Here is a 21,448-nt window from a genome sequence, read left to right as displayed (position 1 = left end):
ATTTTAAGCCACTTAGTGAGTGGGCCCTGTGAACAGCAGCCACAGTTTAGGAATTCCTGGGTCATAAAAATATCATTGCGGCATTGCAGCCCAAAGGATCATGATTAGATTCTTGAATACTTTTTTTTTTTTTGGAATATCAGTTGGAAATTTAGTTTCCCTGCTCTGCAAGGAGAGGCGCCCTGTGTGTTTTTTTGGTTGACACTGGCTCTCACCACTGTTCAAGAAGATACCTCCCTTTGAAAGGTCTAAATCTGTGCCCTTAGATCTTCTGTGAAGAGAAAAGCCTAAAGAACCAGGCTTTGATCTGAATTTGGACTCTGCAAGTGCATTCTGGTTGGGCTTCCGTTTTCTCTTATGCATAGAATAATATCTCACAGGTGAAGTGCGGGAAGGAAATGCAGTGCTCCATGCCAGAAGTGCTTAAAGATTCTCAGGCCCAAATTGGACGCCCAGATTTGAGGATGCGGAAAAAACCTTGAGGTTGGGTTTTCTTTTTAAAAAAAAAAATTCTTCAGAATTCACAGTCATCAGCCTGTTTGTAATGGAAAACCCAAAGGCTCTTGTCCACATAGTCACGTAAATAGATTTCTCATGGGAAATGGTTCCCCTTTTGAGAGGCCTAAAGCAATGTTCTGAACGAAAAGATGGAGGCCACCTACAGTGGATTGCCAGAACCTTCCTTTGAAAGGAGCTGCAGGTTCTGAACTGTCAGGAGAGCGGGAGACACTTGTCTTACTGATTATGCGATAGTCATCTCATTTGCTCGCCTAGCCTGTTCCACGTGCCTTCTCGGCCCGTGGAGTTCAAGAGCCAGCAGACCATGAAACTGTAGTTTGAAATACAGCTTTGGGTTTTGTCCTGTTTGTAGACTTCCAAATTTCGCAACTGATTTTCAATACATATAGTAATATCATTATAGAACTCAGTTGGAAAGTTTTACTTTAATAACATATTATTAAATATTTACCATTTTTATTTTAAATGAAACTTTTTAGAATTTACTTTAATTCTTACATGATTTCTCCTTTTTGCCCCCGCCATCCACACCAATGTTACTAATGCTTCCATGTACACACTTGTGTCTGCTTAAAGATTTATTATAAACATTTGTATACCTATGACGTTTACAGATCGTATAGCTCCTTTGGTCAAAAATCTGGTAGGAGCTGATCCCTTAACACAGACTACTTAGGGCCGGGGACTTGTAGACTGACTGTTTTCTTGAGAATGATGTTGATACTATCTTCCAGATCAAGTTTGGTAATGACCAAAGTTACAATTATGGAACTACCAGGCTTTTTGGGTTTGGATTGCCAACCAACATTCTTACACTCACACTTGTAAGAGGTTTATGTATTTGTTTCCTTGGAGAGATTGGCTTTTGTCCCAGTCTTGCCAGTTTTACTGTATAACCCAACCCTGCCGATAAGACCAAGATTATGAGAGTCACCTTTAGTGTTAATGCTGGAGGAGTGTTTCGCTTGTCCTGACGCATACAGATTAAAATGCAAACTGTGACCGACTGTTAGAAGACCTCTAACTCTGACTGTAGCTTCTGAAAAATATTCCATGTTGCTGTTTTCCTTCAGGGTTACAACGGACTCCTTTTATAAACAAACCAGGAAGTTATGTAAATAAGGTGATAATCGCGTAATGATAACTAGCTATCCATACTATCATCTTCAGTCTGCACTCTGTTGTAAAACAGCCCTTGAAATGCCTAAGCTATGTAAAGCAGCCTGCCAGATAGTAGATTTTGTTACTCTTTCTGTCCTATTCAAAAGAAAGCAAGTCATTTTTTAAAGTGATTGCACGCATTCCAAGAAAATATCTTGAAGAATTGGAACAATTTCTGTTTGTCAGGTCCTGCTTGGAAAAGTACTCCTCTTTCTTTTCTCACACTTCTCTCGCACTTTTCCCTGTGTTCATTTTGAACACCAGGCCCAGAGGCCCGCCTGCTCTGCTTTCGTCAGGGAACTTGAGCTCCCAGCAGCAAAGCTCTTGAACCTTTGACGGCCCAGCCGCGCGCTCCCTCCCCCTTCAGAGCAGGGTACAAGTTGCCCAGCAGATAAGACTGACACATTCCTGCAGAGCTGAGCCCCGTGAGGGCCCTGGGGGGTGAGAACAACCACAGCTTCTGGACAGAGGGTGTGTGACACCAGTGTTCTGCCGCTCAGCTGAGGAATCGTACTTAGGATATAAGCTGCCCCATTTATTACCAACATTCGCATTTATTTGAGAAAGGAATGCAGAAGGTACTGTTTTTGAGTGCCAGTTTTAGTCATGTGGCCTTGGACAAGGTTTGTGCCCTCTTCCAGCCCCTATTTCCTCATCTGTCAAATGAAGGTAGACAGTAATATCTGTACCACAGGGTTGTTGGGCAGACCAAGATGAAATAATACGTATGAGGTGCCAGCAGGGTGCCTGACCCAGAGCGAGCCCCCAGGTCATCTAGCTGGAACTGTTCCTTCTCCTCAGTACTGTCTCTCTCTCAGTAGGTAAGATCTCATCAGTGGACATTCTTTGGAGGTCCTAGGGGACAAATGAATCCCACAGAAACCCCAGGGAATGACTTCTGGGCTTCGAAACTGAAATACCATTAGCTTGGTGCTACCAACAGAAAAACATAGTGTTGACCTTTATAAAACTGGCCCCCTGAGTCTTTTTTGTTTGACTCAAACTAGAGTTTGTGAAGGAAGCCTCTCCTGCACCCCCATAGGCCTCCATGCCTAGTAAACCTGGTTATAAAGACCACTCAACCAGTAAAGCCCATATGAGGTCAAGTGGGTGTTTGATTACAGATTTGATTAATGAAGCCCAGACCTAAGACTCAATGTGACCATTCTGGACTCTTTAAATCTTGAAAACATTTAAGGACTAAAACATGCTGGGTCTAAGTCATTTAAGTAATGGATGCCCCTTACAGAGGGACCTTATATCCACTCATTTTAAAGTCTGTGGACTTTCTCTTGATTATTTGTTTTCTTTCTCTCCCATCAACAGAGAGAATTTTCCTGAACATAGGTGCTCTAAATTATCTTTGTTTATTCTATAAACAGGCTACCGCATAATCTGTGAAATCAAAGGCAGTCTTATCAGCAGGCAAAAATACTTTCTATCCTCATGCATCAAAGTTGTTAGACAAGTCGCAAGAACAGGATCAGAAAGATAAAGGCTTGAAAAGATCTCATGGTGACTTTGAATTTCTGTGAATTAAATGCTCTTATCCTATGAAAACAAAGGGTTGCAATTTTAGGAAAAACTGGAAAATTGATGGTGCAAGATAGCAGATATATTAAAGCTTCATTTGAGGAAGACTAAGTGATGATCTCTGGAAGGTGTTAGAAAGAACTGGACTGAGGGGCTGTCATTCACACTTTTACGTTCCATTTATTCCTACATATGTAAAGGGTTTCTTTTTTCAGCTATTTCATTATTTTGCAGGGAGGGTTTTTTTAAAAATTTTTTAAGTATTTCATTTTCAATGAAACTAAATTATTTCCCTAATTTTAAATTGAAATTACATTTTGGCAAGAGTAAAAAGAATATTCAAAGTCAAAATATAATTCTTGATCCAAAGAAGAATCTGATTCAAGTGCTTATTTTTGAATTCTGAAGATTTTGATCCTGAAGCTGCAGTATACAAATTTTTTAAATAATCACTTGCACTATTGCTGTGACTATACCAAACATTATCTTGTCCGGTAGAGGAAGTGTTAAAAAGAATTGGGCATTAAGGGACTCAAATTTCCTTTCCGTACAAGAACTCAATAAATTTTTGAATAGGCTATCTAAGATTATTTGTTGAACATAACTAAAAATTGTTTTCTTTTTATATTTGAATTTGGATTTAAGAATAGGATACACTATTTTACCAACAACTCTGGTTGGTTCTTGTTGCTGTTCCTATTTCTACGAAGAGAGACATCACAGACTTTTATTTCTTTGCACTATATGGAGCTACTGAATGGCTCAACCTAGGGCCCATTGAAAGAATACATTTCTTCATTGAGAGTTGTTTGTTCCATGAAGAATAAGGGGCACCTGACAGTACCATTGCAGATTGCCATTTTACTATATAATAGTGAAAATAAATTTAAATGAAAAAACTTAAGAAATATAAAGCTGTTTTCAAACTATTCACTTTTTAAAGCAGTTTCTAATACTCTTCTAAATTATAGATATTAATGGATTCAAAGAAACTCATTAAACATGTCAATTGTTGGAAAAAATATTTATCCACCCATCAGTAGTTTCCTGTCTTTGCTAATGTTATTTCTTTGCTCTGTAGGCGTCTAAACACTTTAAATAAATGTGCGATGATGAAGCTGGAAATTAGTCCTCATCGGAAGAGAGTGAGTATATAAAATATATAATAGGATGGGAGGAAAAGGGGCAGACCAAAAACTGGGATTATGTGTTTTGTAAGAAGTTTTGTTTCCCAAACTCTTACTTCCTTGTTCCCAAAACGTCCTCCTTTTTAAGGCTATAATCCAGTCAAGTTTAGCAAAGACTTGTGTATTCTTATATACTTGAAACCAAGTTTGCAGCCACACAATAAATTGTGGTTTTCCTAGAGTTTTTGATTTAACAAATCATCTATTATTTTGCCTCATTAACTCCATGCTTACTCCATATTAAGGGCATGAGGCCTACGGAATCCCTGTGGATTTTGCATTAAAGCTGAATTTCATGGGAGCTCTTTGTCTTCTCCACTATGACAGTAACTGTGTTTCAAAGCTGTATAGATGGAAGTGAAGGCTGGCTTATGGGATATTGAAGAATAATAGAGATTTGGCGGGAGAAAAGGAATTAGGGGAGGAGGAAAGGAGGGCAGGAAATCCCACACATTCTAGTCCAATGGTGACACATAACTGAATCGGATGGTATTTCTTCTACGTATGAAATGTGAGGACCTTTTATGAGATCTTAGGAGAGGAGGTGGGTGTAGTCCTGGGAGTGAGGGTTACAAATTAGAGTAAACAGGAATCAGTTTGGTCAAAGAACATATTTCTGACTGTTCAGAGTACAAATTTTAATTATCCTAGAATCCGTCACCTGCCACAAGTTGCCTTCTTGGGGGAGTTAAACCTTTTAAACAAATGAACTGGAACCTCAACACCCGCTGAGCTGTGGCGAGGACTCTACCAGTCAGCGTTTACGGCTCTCTACTCGTTGTCCTGTGAAACTTGGGTCATATGATATTTTCCACACCAGTGGGAAAGAGACGCATCAGACTGAATGGTGCCTTTTGATATCCCGCCAAAAAGGCGCAGATGCAATAGTTGGTGTCACAGCATAACCCCGAGTCCTGCCCATAAATCAGGCATAATCAGCCAAGATGTTACTTAGTGTTTACAAATGGCACATGCTGTCAGGACTGGGTATTTGCGAAGCCTGGTTAAATTGCCTGAAGCGTGTCTGAGGTTGAAACTTCACAGAATGCTTGTGGCCTTAATTCTAGTTCCCATGTCTGGTGAGGGAGGGACCAAAAAAAAACAGATAAGAGGCTGAAAAGTATGGGACTGAAGGGCTGTCATGGCTTAACTTGCTTGCTGGCCCTGTTGGTCTGTTAGGAGATCTTGTAAACTTCTAGAGTAGCTAAAGATTTCAGTTCCCACTCTTGTTAGTGTTTCAAAACTATCTTTTTAATTGCAAAATGGAATATAAACACATACTGTCAACAGACGGCAACATCGGAGGCAGACCAGAGGGAGTCCTACCAGTTGCTGACTCCAGTTCAAAATATTTTGCATGCCTGGAATTTTCACAGATCTCAGAGGTTTCCTCTGAGCAATTAAAGAACAGCTTATAGATCCCAGAGTTTCCATAAAATAACTCTTAGTTAGCTTGAAACACTTGCTCAGGCTTTTTCCTGTGAAATTCTTCACATGCATCTTTGTTATTTAAAAAAATAAAATAAAATAAAGATGTAAGGGGGGAATCGACACTGGTGGTGTGTTATGAGCAGTGTCCTGGCCCCCTGGCCCTCAGTGCCCCTCTGTCTGCCCCTCCCAGCAGATGAATGGCTCCATTCTGTCTTTGCAGAGTGAGGATTCGGACGAGGATGAGCCTTGTGCAATAAGCGGCAAATGGACTTTCCAGAGGGACAGCAAGCGGTGGTCCCGGCTTGAAGAGTTTGATGTCTTTTTTCCAAAGCAGGACCCAGTCCCTGGGTCCCCCGACGATCCCCACCTGAAGAATGCCACGAGCCACGAAAGCATGCTGACAGACCTCAGCGAGCGCCAGGAGGTGGCTTCTGTCCGCAGCCTCAGCAGCACCAGCAGCCTCCCCACCCATGCTCCCCACAGCGGGGATGCTGTGACACCCCGGACTAACTCTGTCATTAGTGTCTGCTCCTCTGGCAACTTCGTAGGCAATGATGACTCTTTCTGCAGCCTGCCCTCTCCCAAGGAACTGTCCAGCTTCAGCTTTAGCATGAAAGGCCACGAGAAGAACACCAAGTCCAAGACGCACAGTCTGCTGAAACGCATGGAGAGCTTAAAGCTGAAGGGCTCCCACCACAGCAAGCACAAGGCGCCGTCCAAGCTGGGGCTGATCATCAGTGGGCCCATTCTGCAGGAGGGAATGGACGAGGAGAAGCTGAAACAGCTGAACTGCGTGGAGATCTCCGCCCTCAACGGCAACCACATCAACGTCCCCATGGTACGAAAGAGGAGCGTTTCCAACTCCACGCAGACCAGTAGTAGCAGCAGCCAGTCTGAGACCAGCAGCGCCGTCAGCACACCCAGTCCTGTCACCAGGACCCGGAGCCTCAGTGCCTGCAACAAGCGGGTGGGCATGTACCTAGAGGGCTTTGATCCGTTCAATCAGTCGACATTCAACAACGTTATGGAACAGAACTTTAAAAACCGCGAGAGCTACCCAGAGGACACAGTGTTCTACATCCCAGAAGATCACAAGCCTGGCACTTTCCCCAAGGCCCTTTCCAATGGCAGTTTCTCTCCCTCAGGGAATAACAGCTCTGTGAACTGGAGGACTGGAAGCTTCCATGGCCCCGGCCATATCAGCCTGAGGAGGGAAAGCAGCAGCGACAGCCCCAAGGAACTTAAGAGACGCAATTCCTCCAGCTCCATGAGCAGCCGCCTGAGTATCTACGACAATGTGCCAGGCTCCATCCTCTATTCCAGTTCAGGGGACCTAGCCGATCTGGAGAACGAGGACATCTTCCCCGAGCTGGACGACATCCTCTACCACGTGAAGGGGATGCAGAGGATAGTCAACCAGTGGTCGGAGAAGTTTTCAGATGAAGGAGACTCTGACTCAGCCCTGGACTCTGTGTCTCCATGCCCATCCTCTCCCAAACAGATCCACCTGGATGTGGACCACGACCGAGGCACACCCAGCGACCTAGACAGCACAGGCAACTCCCTAAATGAACCTGAGGAGCCCGCTGACATCCCGGAAAGGAGAGATTCTGGAGTTGGGGCCTCCCTGACAAGATCCAATAGGTAAGAGCTCTTCCAGAATGGGGAGGGGACATCAGAAAGGGATTCTGCTTTTGTGCAGAGGAAATGGGATTAACTCTGGCATTCGTAGCCATGTGAGTTCCTAAGGAAAGTGACAGCTCAGGACATCCTAACATCCAGAAAGAATAGGTATTGTTTAACAGGTGGAGTTTCAGTTTGGGAAGATGAAGTAAGTTCTGTGCATGGATGGTGGCCGTAGTTATATGACAATGTGAATGTATTTAATGCCACTGAGCTGTACACTTAAAAGTAGCCTAGACGGTAAATTTTATATTCTGTATGTTTCACCACGGGGTGGGGGGCAGAGAATGGAATGGAAGTTGAGTCCTCTTGGTTCCTAAGAATAGATGCCAGCCCCCTGCTCATTTTGCATCTACCCGTTAAAAGGCCTTTGTACTCCCTCCCGCTCCCCTCGCTTCTCTCGCAGGCACAGACTGAGATGGCACAGCTTCCAGAGCTCTCATCGGCCGAGCTTGAACTCTGTATCACTGCAGATTAACTGCCAGTCTGTGGCCCAGATGAACCTGCTGCAGAAATACTCACTGCTGAAGCTGACCGCCCTGCTGGAGAAATACACACCTTCTAATAAGCATGGATTTAGCTGGTAAGGCTTTATTTAAACTCCTTAGTGAACTGTAGTTGCAAATGTTTTCGGTCGGCCCCTGGAGGCTGCCCCAACACTGAGTATATGACGGTTCTATCTTTCATTAATATCCTTAGTCTGTCATCCTGATGCAATTGGTGTCTGCGTTCTTGAGGCCGCATTTGATACTGCTTAAGCCAGTATAGCTTTAGGGAATTAGCAGGGAGCGTGGTTGGTTGAGTTTTCAGCTCTCTGAGTGACATACTGCCAGTTGATGGGGTGAGAATACATTAGTCTCCCGTCACATGGTACAGGCACGTCCTTCCCAATGGTAGGAATAGCCCCCCGTAGGTAAATATATATGTATATTATCGGATCATATTTTAGAAGGAAGGAAAGCAAAATGTTGTTTAGATCATAAAATATATATGTTCTTTTATTCTTCTCCCCACAGCCTCCCAGTCCATAGTTCTATATTCTAGTTGTAGGTCTTTCTGGTTGTGCTATGTGGGATACCGCCTCAGCATGGCTTGATGAGTGGTGTCATGTCCACGCCCAGGATCCAAACCAGCAAAACCGTGGGCCACCACAGCAGAGCGCACAAACTTAACCACTCAGCCACGAGGCCGGCCCCTAGATCATAAAATATTATGAGACCAATGTACAGTACCTGGCTTTATAGCCCTATTCATGTATGTTCTTAGAATTCATTTTTGATGTGAGCATTTGCAGCATCACCCAAAAATCTACCTGTGCTAAAGAGTTTAAGTTATGCTTTTTCCAACACAGACTCAAACAGTGAATCATAAATTTAAGGAATTCACTACTCTGAGATATTAGAGATTAAAATATACATGAACATAAAATTGATCAGATAAACTGTCCATAATTACTTTGGAAAATACAGCCCTTGGTGTGTATGATGTGAGATGTAGACATTGGCTGAATGGGTCATGGGTATGACCTAATATTTGCATATCTTAATTTTTCTACAATCAGTGCAAAGCAGAGAAATGTTTCTAGATTGACCTTCCAGCACATTGCACAGTGTCAACTGCGTCGCCTCAAGTCTTTCCACTAATCTGAGCATTTACTATCCAGTTGCACAACTGCTGCTTCTTAGAAAAACAGAGAAGCAACCCATTTCATCAGTACACAGTGTAGCACAGCAGAGTTACTTGTGAGGGCCCATGGAGCAGCGGAACTGTCCTTTCTCTCTGCAGCTCCTCCTCTCCGCAGGACTCGTAGTGAGTGTAACTTCAGCATCAAAGCACCTCCTGTTCAAAGGCTGTTATTATGTGAGCCTTGCTAAATACAGAAGTTGTTTGTTCTGAATGACAGAAATAAGTATTGACCGGTTTATCCCCACATGCTTCAGATTCTCGGTGGAGGTCGTAATGTTGTTCTTTGCACATTCCGCCACTGGGCTGTTCTCCCCCGACAAAGCAAGTCTTATGCACACTTATAGCCATGATACCATACACTTAACTGTATGGAAATACAAATTTGGCTCTGTGCTTTCACGTTACCATTCTGAGAGCTATAAACAGTAACACGGCATGACTGTTGGTAAGCACTCGAAAGTCCAAGCGGTCTGTCATCTGCAGTGTTCCTCTGTGCTCCTCCTGCTTAGTGTCATATTTTCCCTGCTGGCTATTTAAAACAGCATTTTTTACATTCTCATTTCTGAGGCGCCCACCCCCTTCCCACCAAAGCCTCAAGAATCTCAAAGTCCATAATACTTCTTGAGTTCTGGTCAGTTTTTCCAGTGAGTCAAAACCAAATGTAAAAGCCTCACATTGTGGGATCCACGGAGTAGGGAGAAATTCTACACGGGCTTCTTTTCCTGTTCGGCCTTGCCCTTTCTTGTCCCATTCAGAGAGGTCATTTGTAGAGCTGAATTTCTGCCTGACAGCATTAAATGCATGACATCGGTTTCCTGCCGTTGCATATACTGCTGGGGCTGGACCTGGTGTCAGGACTCCAGGAATCCTGGGGTAGGCTCACAAAACCCTCATTGTTCTTTTCCATCTTTCTTTAGAAGCCTCAAGATGTTCTATTCCCCGGGGTCATCAGCAGGAGAATTTATTTTGACTTCGGGTCATTAGCTTGGCCCCGACTGTTGAGCTCTGGAGTTGGTTCTCATTGTGTTGGACCAACATCATGTATTTGCTGTTTTCTCACCCAGCATTACCTGATCCTTTTTACCCTAAATACATTGGATCTCATCAAGAACTTAGAAAAGATTCTTGTCTGTTTTCAGACAAATAGCAACTTGTTTTTCTGTCATGAAGCACCAGATTAGGGTGTTGAATGTTGTTTTCTGCCTCTGTTTCTTCCTGTGCCGCCATTTTGTAAGGAAGCCCATCACCTCCCTTATTCTCAGAGTTAACGGTGGAAGGAGAATCCCCAACTGAGGAAATGTTACTGGGCTTCATAGTCCAAACTCTTACAAGATCTAGAATGGCATTGTCCAATGAGACTGTCTATGATGATGGAGATGTTCTATATTTGCACAGTCTAATATGGTAGCTACGTACTGGCCACCAATGGCTAGTGAGTGCTTTGAAATGTGGCTAATACAACTGAGAACTGAATTTGTAATTTTATTTAATTTAAATTTAAATAGCCACCTTATTAGCACAGATCTAGGGCCTACAGGGTCCGTCTGCAGAGATGGATAAGTGTAGACAGACAAGTAAACATATCTACCCAATATTCTTTAAATAGGGCTGTGCCCAAGTTCATGAAGAGGATCAAGGTTCCAGACTACAAGGACCGGAATGTGTTCGGGGTCCCTCTGACCATCAATGTGCAGCGCACAGGACAGCCCCTGCCCCAGAGCATTCAGCAGGCCATGCGCTACCTCCGCAACCATTGCTTGGATCAGGTGAGAACCACCGCATGCAGGTCCCACTTAATCGTGGCACCTCAGATACATGCTTCTTTTTATAGTTCTATAGTAAAAATGCTGCTTCCATCTTGACCCTTAATGTTTTTCTTCCAACAGGTTGGGCTCTTCAGAAAATCGGGGGTCAAATCCCGGATTCAGGCTCTGCGCCAAATGAATGAAAGCGCCATAGATTGTGTCAACTATGAGGGACAGTCTGCGTATGATGTGGCAGACATGCTGAAGCAGTATTTTCGAGATCTTCCTGAGCCACTAATGACGAACAAACTCTCAGAAACCTTTCTCCAGATCTACCAATGTAAGTGTTCTTTGATCTTAACTTTGTTAGGTGGGAAAAGTGGGACCACTGAAACCTGTAGCTTCCTTTGATGTCATTCATTTGGACTCACATGATGACTGCTTGGAAACACACATCATTAATTTCTTCCTTACCTCCTTGTTTGTAGAACAGGTTTCTGTACACCTGTTGAATAATGCAAAAAATAATGTCCCTTAGCACTATCCTCTAATTACTGAAGCCGTGGTACAGTTTTACATTCTGATCCAGGCCTACATCTAGAACAGTGTGACCTAAGATGCTTAAAAGAGCAGGTACCAATTTTCAGAAATTTCAGATGCTTCCCATCTCTCCAGCAGGGCCTGTTGTGTTTAAAATTTCACAGGTGTCTGTGTGTTTTATCTTGCTGTAAAATGAATAAATAATCTTTTTCTGTTATTCCTCTCAGTTTCTGCCAGAAATACTTGGGAAAACAATACCCATGCCTTTCTCACTTTTAAGTAAAACTTAAAGCAAACAGTTGTCTAAATTAATGATCAAGATCAGGATTATAGCTTTTACAGCCTCGTGTTTTTCTTGGCTCGCTGTGGTATTACAGCAATGTAATTTAAAAGCAGCTTCGCTTAGTGCTCATATTGTCTTTAGGACTGGCGCATTGTACTTTATTTTATGAGAAATGAAGCTGGTCTGGATTATTTCATTATTTGTTTCATCCTTTCAGATTTTATGAAAACACAGGTCACATTTTCCCCACCAAGGTATTTGTTATGGATTGTAACCATGGAGCTGTTTAATCGGTGTGTCCTATGGAGCTGTATTTGAGTGTCTTGATTTTTCCACCACATGCTTTTAAAAGAAAGATTTGCCTAGTAAAGGAGACCTGAAGGTTGGGTCTAGCACTTTCTGCATGTATGTTATTTTGTGGGTTTATTTCTCAAGCATGTATTTTTGTAACAGCCTCTCAGTAGCCTTTCTAAAACTTAAAGAAATTACTAGTTAAATATATCTGTTGTTTAAATTGACCGAATGCTTTAGCGGCTTCCTTTTTCCCATTTCAAGAATGAGCAGATCAGTTAAAATTATGAACGTCCCGAGAGAGAGTGAACATTTTGTAGTAAAGCCTAAGAAATCTCAGTTCTTACCCTCTTGAACATATCTTAGCCAAGATTTTTCATTGAAACCCAACAAAAAGTCTAAGTGTGTAATGTTGTCAGTAATTGGGAATGGTAAACAAGGGATTTCTAAAAAGTCCTTAGAAAAGAAAAACTGTTCTGTAAACTAAAGGAACGGGCATCATCTGGCATTGAACTCCGACGTGGATTTTGGAGTATATTGGCATTGTGGGTATTTAAAATTTTTCAACTCCTCCACAGGCAGGAAATACTTGAGGGTAGTGGCGCTGGTGGCAATCCCTAATTTCTTCCATATTAACCTCGAGTACACTTTCTGCAAGTGCTTGTTCAGTCCTGGGCTGAGGGCTTTGATGCTGCTATTTGCTTTGGGACGTTTCCTTGCCATGTACGTGGAAAATCACTGAGCTGATGGGGGAAATTCTGGTGTTGTGCAGATGTGCCCAAGGACCAGCGCCTCCAAGCGATCAAGGCTGCCATTATGCTCCTGCCCGATGAGAACCGTGAGGTCCTACAGACACTCCTTTATTTCTTGAGCGATGTCACCGCAGCAGTGAAAGAAAACCAGATGACTCCCACCAACCTGGCCGTGTGCTTGGCGCCTTCCCTCTTCCACCTCAACACCCTCAAGAGAGAGAATTCTTCTCCAAGGTACCAGTCAGATGAGATGCGTATGCACACGCTCTTCAGACTAAGGCAGCCCACCTTTCTTTTTAGGGTTGTCCCTGTGTTTTTGTTGGATTCGTACTGAATCAAGCAAAAAGGAGTGGGCCCTCCTTCCCTCATAGCCCCTGTACCTCCCCTGCTGCTCCCTCCTTTCTTCTCAGCCCTGGGGGTGTGAATTGCTAGACAATCTGGTTACGACCAGGTTTTGAGAGAGGTCTGGACCAGGTTTTGAGAGAGGTCTGGATTCGAGCTTCGCCGGGGCAAGTGTTTCCCCTGATCCTCCCCAGTGTCCTCTGTAACAGTGTCTTCAGACTTTCTGCCAGCAAAGGATCGTGCAGATTTAGTGACCTAAGAAACTGGATGGGGGATGAGGGCCCTCCTGCCTTGGCTTCTGCCAAGCTCCTGGCTGTGTTGGAAGTTGAAAGGAAGTGGCTGGGTCTAAAAGAATTACAGATAATGTTGAGTCTCAAAGTTAGGACCTGACCTACGCCAATTGTTTGCAAATTTTCCCCTCAGATGTATACAAGATGGGAGTGGCTGTAAAAAAAGTCAGAGAACCTGAAACATAACAAAGGCTGCTGTTTGCGCAGCACTTACTCTGCCCCAGGCCTAGGACTACTCGTTTGCCATTCTTATCTCATTTAATCCTCATAACAATCCTAGGAGGTGAAGATACTGTTAGTCTTTATTTTACATATGAGGGAAGCGAGGCTGTGGGGTGGTCAGTTAAATAAGTAACTTGCCCATGTCTGACAGGAGGAAATAGCCAAGCCCGTTGGAGCTGCTTACTCATATGAATATTTCACATAAAGTCCTCATAGTGGTATGAGAAAGGAGTCACCAGCGGGACTTAACCCCACTTGCCTAATCCATCCAGCTGATCCTTTTCCTCAGCTCTCAGGGAATCCTGACAAATATTTCTTAGCTAGAAGCAGAGGGCCTAGTTGTGCTAGTTGAAGTTAGCTTTGCTTCTGAAAGCCATACAAGGCTTCAATATCCTTTTAACGACTTCTAACCTTTGACAGGGGCATTCCAACTTTAATGGGATAGAGAACTAGAGATGAGAAGAGTGAGATCAGATAAGATTAAGACAGAATCTCTAGGAAACAATAGATTTTTTCCCTCACCTTCAGGAGGGTATCCTTTTTATTTAAACCAGAAAGAATAGTGACACTGTTTACCCCAGTGTCCATTGCCTCCCCCCACACCCCTCAGAGCCGATTTTCCTCCCCGCTGCACACACCTAGACCTTCCCAGCTGCCCTATTTAAATAAGAACCTATTTAACGTGATGGCTTTAAAGAGCCTGGATTTCATTGAAAACAGTCTCTTTCATGTTTTTTGTGCATTGTTGATAAAACTGAGAAATTCTTACGACCAAAGTAAAGCTCTCTTGAACCCCTTAATGACAAATAGGATCCAGTGAAGTAGTTTTTTTTCTCTCCTTTGGGTTTCCTCAAATAACACACGGATTAAAGATATATGAATATGTGACTCTTTCCCCTCCCTTATTTCTTCTGCCTAGGGTAATGCAAAGAAAACAAAGTTTGGGTAAACCAGATCAGAAAGATTTGAATGAAAACCTCGCTGCCACTCAAGGGCTGGCCCACATGATTGCTGAGTGCAAGAAGCTTTTCCAGGTGAGGAGATGGGAGGTGGTGTTATTTGTTAGAGATAGTGTGATTAGGGACAAATCTTAGGAACAATACTTGTTCACATCTTGTCAAAAGATCTTTTCTCAGCTAGAGATTATATACATAGCCTGAGAATGTCTATTTATACATTTTATGATGTATAAGCTCATTAGAGTTAATATGTTTAATGAGATTGCCTACCTCCATACCCCTTTACTTAAAAAGAGAAAGCAACAAATTATCTGAAATAAATTCTGTATCTGAGAAAACCGCCTCCATCAGTGTAAGCTCTATTTTTGTCATTTTTCCTCCTACTATAACATATTTTATTTTTTATCCTACTGTAATTAACCTCCTTGCAGTAGAACAAGCTTTTTAGATACCTTTATCAAGAATGAGTACAGGCAGACTAACCTCCTTTTTGTCTCTTGTGTCCCTCATAGGTTCCTGAGGAAATGAGCCGATGTCGGAATTCCTACACTGAACAAGAGCTGAAGCCCCTCACTCTGGAAGCATTGGGGCGCCTTTGTAACGATGAGTCAGCTGACTACCAACACTTCCTCCAGGACTGTGTGGACAGCCTGTTTAAAGAGGTCAAAGACAAGTTTAAAGGCTGGGTCAGCTACTCTACGTCTGAGCAGGCTGAGCTGTCCTATAAGAAGGTGAGTCTTCTCCCTGGGGTCAGCCAGTTGAGTTCCAGTGGTCAGGACTTGGGTTCATCAGAGACGAGAGCCTTTTGCCAGCGCAGCTCTCCATGGGGATCTGTCATCCATGTCCTTCCTTGCAGAGCTGGGCAGCCAGGTGATTCGTCCCCCAGCTAAGAGTGGAAACCAGTCCAGCGAGGAATAACACTCATCTAACACTTGTCAGAGGACTCACACCGTCTAAGGAAATCCTTTGGTTCCACAGAGTCACACTGGAGTTCCCTGGAATGTAGTGGTCTTGGGCTTTAGGGCATTTTATGACAGGCTTAGATTTTTCCATACTTTGGTCAGGATCCCCTTGCACTCTCCTCTGTTCTCAGTCACTCTACTCCTGGCCCTGTAATGAGCAGGGAGCCCTTCTGAAGAAATTAACTTCTTAGGACCAAAAGCCCCTGGAGGGCAGAGTCATCTTTAATGGCTTTCTTAGCATGACAGGCTCGTGGGAAGTATTTGTTGATACTGTCTCTACCACCTTGAAAAGAAATGAACAATGAGAGCAGTCTGGATGGCCATGCAGGCTTTGGGGTGCAAATAAATAATCTTGCTTTGTTGCTTTGACCCTAGAATGGGTCCCAGGAAAACAGATCTAATGGTTTTAACCAGAGGTGACATCACTGGTTCTGTTTGCTTTCTGGCCTGCTCTTGAATCCACTCGGGACAACAGCCTGTGAAAGCCATAGATAATTATTAGCCTCTAAACAGATGATCATGTACCCAGCTAGCAATTTGCCTTCCAAGTCTAGGTGTGTGTGAATTGTCTTAGTGCTGAAAACGCGTCCTTTCTGCAGGTGAGTGAAGGACCCCCTCTGAGGCTTTGGAGGGCCACCATTGAAGTCCCTGCCGTGCCTGAGGACATCTTAAAGCGCCTCCTTAAAGAGCAGCACCTTTGGGATGTGGACATGTTGGATTCAAAAGTGATTGAAATCCTGGACAGCCAAACTGAAATCTACCAGTATGTCCAAAACAGCATGGCCCCCCATCCCGCTCGGGACTACGTGGTTTTGAGGTGAGAGCCGCCAAATTGATGACTGTGGCAAGGATGAGCCTGTATGTCACTGGATGTTACCGGGTGGTAAAATTATTTAAAATAGAACGTTTACCTCCAGAAAAGGGTCGAACCCTTCCGAATATGGAAAATATATCTGCACTTATTCCAACAGTGTTTGCATTCCCGAGAATAGTTTGAACTCTTCTGGAATGGAGCTCAGAAAGAGGGGCACATTCATTTGGATCTGCTCGTTGGTAGCAGACTCTTGTCCCTTTTAGGATAGATTTGCTTGTTCGAAATAGCTAGTGAGTTCATAAGCCAGGAAATAACATTTGGGTCCCCAGTGAGCTGTGGTTAAAGCTGACTTATGTGTAATTCGTAAATTCTCTGGAGACATTATTCAAAGAGGAATTCCAAAAATCCTTGAGGAAATGTCACATCGTTAGTCCAGAACTTCTCCAGCAAAGCAGCGTTCATTCGGATGCTCATGTTCTGATACATTTGTGAAATACAGAAGTGGTTGTCAGTCACACTTCAGATTGGTTTTCTTTCGAAGAAGTGACTGTGTGAGCATCTGTAGTCACTGTAGAAGTGGCACTGTACAGAGTTACTCATTTACGAGTCCTCGCACAGTCGTTCAGAGGATGGCGTCCACCCAGGGCTGGGTCACACACAGCGTGACCACCAATCCTGCCCTCAACTGTCTCCTCTAAGAATGAGGCTCCGTTTTCAACTTGGCTTCCAGGAGAGTCCATTTTTTTTTTTCCCTCTGGTTTTGTCTCTCTAGGACATGGAGGACCAATTTACCCAAGGGAGCGTGTGCCCTTTTACTCACGTCTGTGGATCATGACCGGGCGCCTGTGGTGGGAGTGAGGGTCAATGTGCTCCTGTCCAGGTATCTGATCGAACCCTGCGGGTCCGGGAAATCCAAACTTACCTACATGTGCAGAGCTGACTTAAGGTACATTCTGATTATGATTTTTTGACATGGCGAGGGTTGTAAAAAAGATTGAGACATTTTGTCTGATGTAAAGTATGACTTAAATAAATACAGTGTTGTATCTTGCATAGTCCATGAGGAGCGGAGTTTATAAAGAAACACCTTCCTATTTCTCAGTGGTTTGGGTACCACTTCCTAATTTCAATCCTTTAGAAAGTGTGGTACTAAAAGCAACGTGGATATGGTGGTTCCGCCATGAATTTAAAGCCACAGGAAATGAGAGTTAGAACTAGCAAGCAGATGTTTCTCATTTTATATTCAAAGGTGTTTCAATAATGTGACATGCCCTTTTAGTAACTAATCTGATCTCTTTTTGTTATATATGCCAAAGCTTTCCCTGAATAGCTTCACTCAATATCTGTACTCGATGTCTTGTTCCTTGAGAAAGTTCTGGTTCCAAGTGTGCCAGGAGCTTACCTTGGAATAATAAGAGTGTTCTTTACTTACACATTTTGCTGATCAAGAAATGGAAGTGTGTTCAGAACTCTCTTCAGCTTATTTCAGGGCTTTCCAATTTGAATAATTCACTTTCTTTTCCTTCCTGTGGTAGGGGCCACATGCCAGAGTGGTATACGAAATCTTTTGGACATTTGTGTGCAGCTGAAGTTGTGAAGATCCGAGACTCTTTCTGTAATCAGAACACTGAAACCAAAGACACCAAATCCAGGTGATTACTGAGACAAAGCAACCGTGTCCATCATCTGGGCGTTTGGTTCTAGAACCCTCGCCAGTCCTTGGAAGATTGGGTTTCGCGTCTAATCCTGAAAACTACAAGTTGGAGTGTAGACATGGACTGTAGCGATATGATACATTTTAAAAGCTGCTTCCTGTTTGTTTAAGGTCTATATTATAGACCTTGACTGGAATATATAAGACTGTGCAAAAAAAATGTATTCTTATTCCAATTGCTTCTGAGAAGCAAAACTCTCTATATATACTTACGGAAGATAATGAAGATACTTCATTCTCTTGTGATTTTGGTGTATGTGTACCTGCATCGTTTTATCTGCAGTGTGATGAGGGACTGGTGTACCCACTGGAATAGTTGGTTCTCTTTGATATGTTTTCTCACTGAGATGAGCAAAGAAAGGTTTGCACAGAGGAGTGTGTGTATGTGTGTTTGTTGCTGGTTGAATGGCACAGATGTATAAGTTGGAAAGCAGTGTCTGGCACACTGAGATGCCTCCAGAAGGTAATTGATGCATCGAGTTCAGTTTAACCTGGAATATCTAACTTCCCATGGATCCATCCAGAAAGGGAACCCAACCCCCTTGTCCATTTATTTTTTTTTTTCTGAGTTAGGAGACACATTCTCCACCAACCTCTTCTTTACCTTATAAGTAACTGTAAATTTACTCTGATATCCCATTTCAAACACAGCTGGTCTCTCAACCTGATCGCAAATGGTGATATAATTTTTAACCAGCAGAGGTTAGTTCAGGGATGAAAACCCACCCTGACCAGCTCCAAAGCACTGTTTCGTTTTGTGCAGTTTTTTATTTTATTTTATTTTATTTGCTGAGGAAGATTCACCCTGAGCTAACATCTGTGCCGGTCTTCCTCTGTTTTGTATGTGGGTCACCGCCACAGCATGGCTGCCAACAAGTGATGTAGGGCCATGCCCAGGATCTGAACCCAGGCCACCAAAGCAGGGTGCACTGAATTTAACCACTAGGCCAGGGGGTCAGCCCCTTATTTTTTCTTTAAAGTTGAGATGTAAAAAATGAACACTAACATTTACTCCTGAATCAAGCATCAAAACTTTGACCTGTCCAAATTCTTTGCATTTTCATGTTTATAACAGATACTCTTTAAGACACTATGTACAGGAACGTAGGAAGCTATGTATGTCCAAGGAAATCCATGTCAATTTAACCCAGCCACAGAAGTTGTTGTTATTGTTATTAACAGCATTTCTGAAAGCTGCACATGTTTATGAATTGGGTTTGTCCTTATCAGCAAATAGGTTTTCTGGTTTATTTTTTTTTTGCTTCTTTTTTCCTCCATTTTTCTTTTTTTTTTTTTTATGATGCCCTTGGGATATATTTTAGTGGCAATGGAAAACAGTAATCATAGTAAAAGAAAAAAAGGAAAACACCAGTGCAGATTTTTGGAAGGGGGTGGTCTTTTTATACAGGTTTTACTGTGATGGTGAAGATTGACTTAAGAGACAGTATTAGTGAATTGTATGGATCAAAAGTGAATAATGTATGAATGAAAGCTGTAAGAAGGATTTTTATTTTGTTATAATTTAGTTACCATTGTCAGTGTTATTTCAAAGCTTCTTTGAAGAATTGGGGGGGGCAGATTAGAGTTTTAAAATTTGAGTATTTTGGATATCAGTGTTCCTCATGAAGATATACTTGTATATTCAATTTTAATGGCTTTCAGATTTGTAAGATTGTATGTTGTATATACCATTCTATTAAGAAAAAGAAACATGTACACATGTCCAGTGTGCTTTCAAACATAGATAAAGCATGATAAAGATTATTATTTAAAATATACTTGTATTTATACCTCAGATATTCTTTTGGGTTTTGTACCTCAAGACTTTTGTTTTTTTCCTAAATGTAAATACACTTTACATGAATACAGTCTAAGTGAAAAGAAAATAAAAGAAGAGGTTTATAACTTGCTCTATATCTGTACAGAATATAATCAATAAGTGCACTATTAAATGTTTAAAGTGAGGGAAAAGTCTGGCCTGCTTTTCTTTGTATTGCATCTTACTCCCACTCTTAAAACCCCGGATGGCAAGGCATATCATTCTAGCATCAACGACAATGAAAAGATGGATTTGCTGAAGGAAAAATTGGACTGGAAGTCATTCCAAGGCCAAACTGCATCTGAGCCACTCACTGACAAACAGGAAACGCTGGTGAAGGTTCAGGAAGCATGGAGATTCCCTCCAGACAAAGGTCGTTAGGAAACGACGCTGAGAAAATTACAAGAATAAGCAACAGCAACAGCAAGATGCTCGTAAGCAAAGCCAAGGTCACTGATTAATGCCACCGAAGGTCTCTTTCCCACTGTTTGGCTTTCCTGTTGAAAGGATTCCTTACATATTTGACAAGAGGAGAAATCAAAGGATGTGAACATTTTCAAGAACTCTGTAAGTCACCTACAGTGATATTGCTGCAACTTACTCATTATGACTCATTGCCTAGATTGTAAGCTCTTCGAGGGCAGGGCTCTTCTCCTCCATATCTTTATAATCCCCTACAGCAGCTTTCAATGTTTTGTACTTGTAGGCACCTAATAAATTTATTATTTGCTACGTGGAATTGATCGAGTTAGCTTCTGTTATTTGAAAAGAAGAGCATCTGGGATGCTGTCTGTCTTAAGCCCTCCCTTTGGGGCATCACCGCCCATTCTGAGATTGCAGAGGCTAGAAATCGTTCGACTGGGTGGAATCTTAAAGTTTAAACTGGCAGAGATGCATAGATATTCCATATAGATGCTATGGATACTGATTCTAAAGTAAAGAGTTCCTTGTGATGGAATTGTACCAATCTCATTTCTCGGGTACAATATGATACGGCTCGTAGAAGAGGTTTTATTTATTTTGACAAATATTCACTCCAGGCATGGAAAAACCCAACCTCATTATAATTTTTAAAAAGACACACACAGACCAAAGGCTTTTTTTATTTGCTCTGTCTCCAGACCTGGTCTCCTCAGAGCTGTATAAAATAAAGATAAAAATGTCTTAGGCCTGAAATACCTCCTACTTTTGTTGTTTGAACCGTTTCCATGTCATGAGTTACTAACGGGCTACATGGGTCACCAGGATGGAGGAGACACTCTCACAGACACTCCTGGAGATTCAGATCACTTTTGTCACACCACCCACTTATTCAGCTCATTTAGTCAGTTATTCAACACCTGCTACTTACATCACACCGTGCTCAGTGCTGAAGACACAGCCGCGAGCCAGGCTGACATACTCTGCCCTCACAGAATTAAAATCTGCTCTCACAGATATTAAAACAGAAATGACAATGCCGTGTCGTGACTATTAGGAGAGGTGCCTATGCAGTCAGGAACGGGTAGCTAAGAT

The 21,448-nt window shown here is 42.6% G+C and overlaps 1 protein-coding gene across 7 annotated transcripts in view; it reads left to right on the top strand.

Moving 5' to 3' along the window:
- Positions 1-20,672, top strand: part of DLC1 (DLC1 Rho GTPase activating protein) — a 479,693-nt gene extending 459,021 nt beyond the window's left edge. For all 7 annotated transcript variants that reach the window (XM_070253247.1, XM_070253246.1, XM_070253245.1 and 4 more), the window contains 11 exons: positions 4,295-4,358; positions 6,052-7,475; positions 7,921-8,097; positions 10,807-10,966; positions 11,087-11,285; positions 12,832-13,045; positions 14,585-14,699; positions 15,137-15,355; positions 16,186-16,403; positions 17,173-17,346; positions 17,936-20,672. In XM_070253247.1, the coding sequence (XP_070109348.1) occupies positions 4,295-4,358; positions 6,052-7,475; positions 7,921-8,097; positions 10,807-10,966; positions 11,087-11,285; positions 12,832-13,045; positions 14,585-14,699; positions 15,137-15,355; positions 16,186-16,403; positions 17,173-17,346; positions 17,936-18,056 (3,085 nt within the window). In that variant the 3' untranslated portion in view covers positions 18,057-20,672. The remainder of the gene's footprint in view (positions 1-4,294; positions 4,359-6,051; positions 7,476-7,920; positions 8,098-10,806; positions 10,967-11,086; positions 11,286-12,831; positions 13,046-14,584; positions 14,700-15,136; positions 15,356-16,185; positions 16,404-17,172; positions 17,347-17,935) is intronic.
- The last annotated feature ends 776 nt before the right edge of the window (positions 20,673-21,448 follow it).

This window comes from Equus caballus, chromosome 27, assembly GCF_041296265.1.
Source record: "Equus caballus isolate H_3958 breed thoroughbred chromosome 27, TB-T2T, whole genome shotgun sequence".
NCBI classification, from domain to species: domain Eukaryota; kingdom Metazoa; phylum Chordata; class Mammalia; order Perissodactyla; family Equidae; genus Equus; species Equus caballus.
This window is presented reverse-complemented; position numbering and strand designations above follow the sequence as displayed.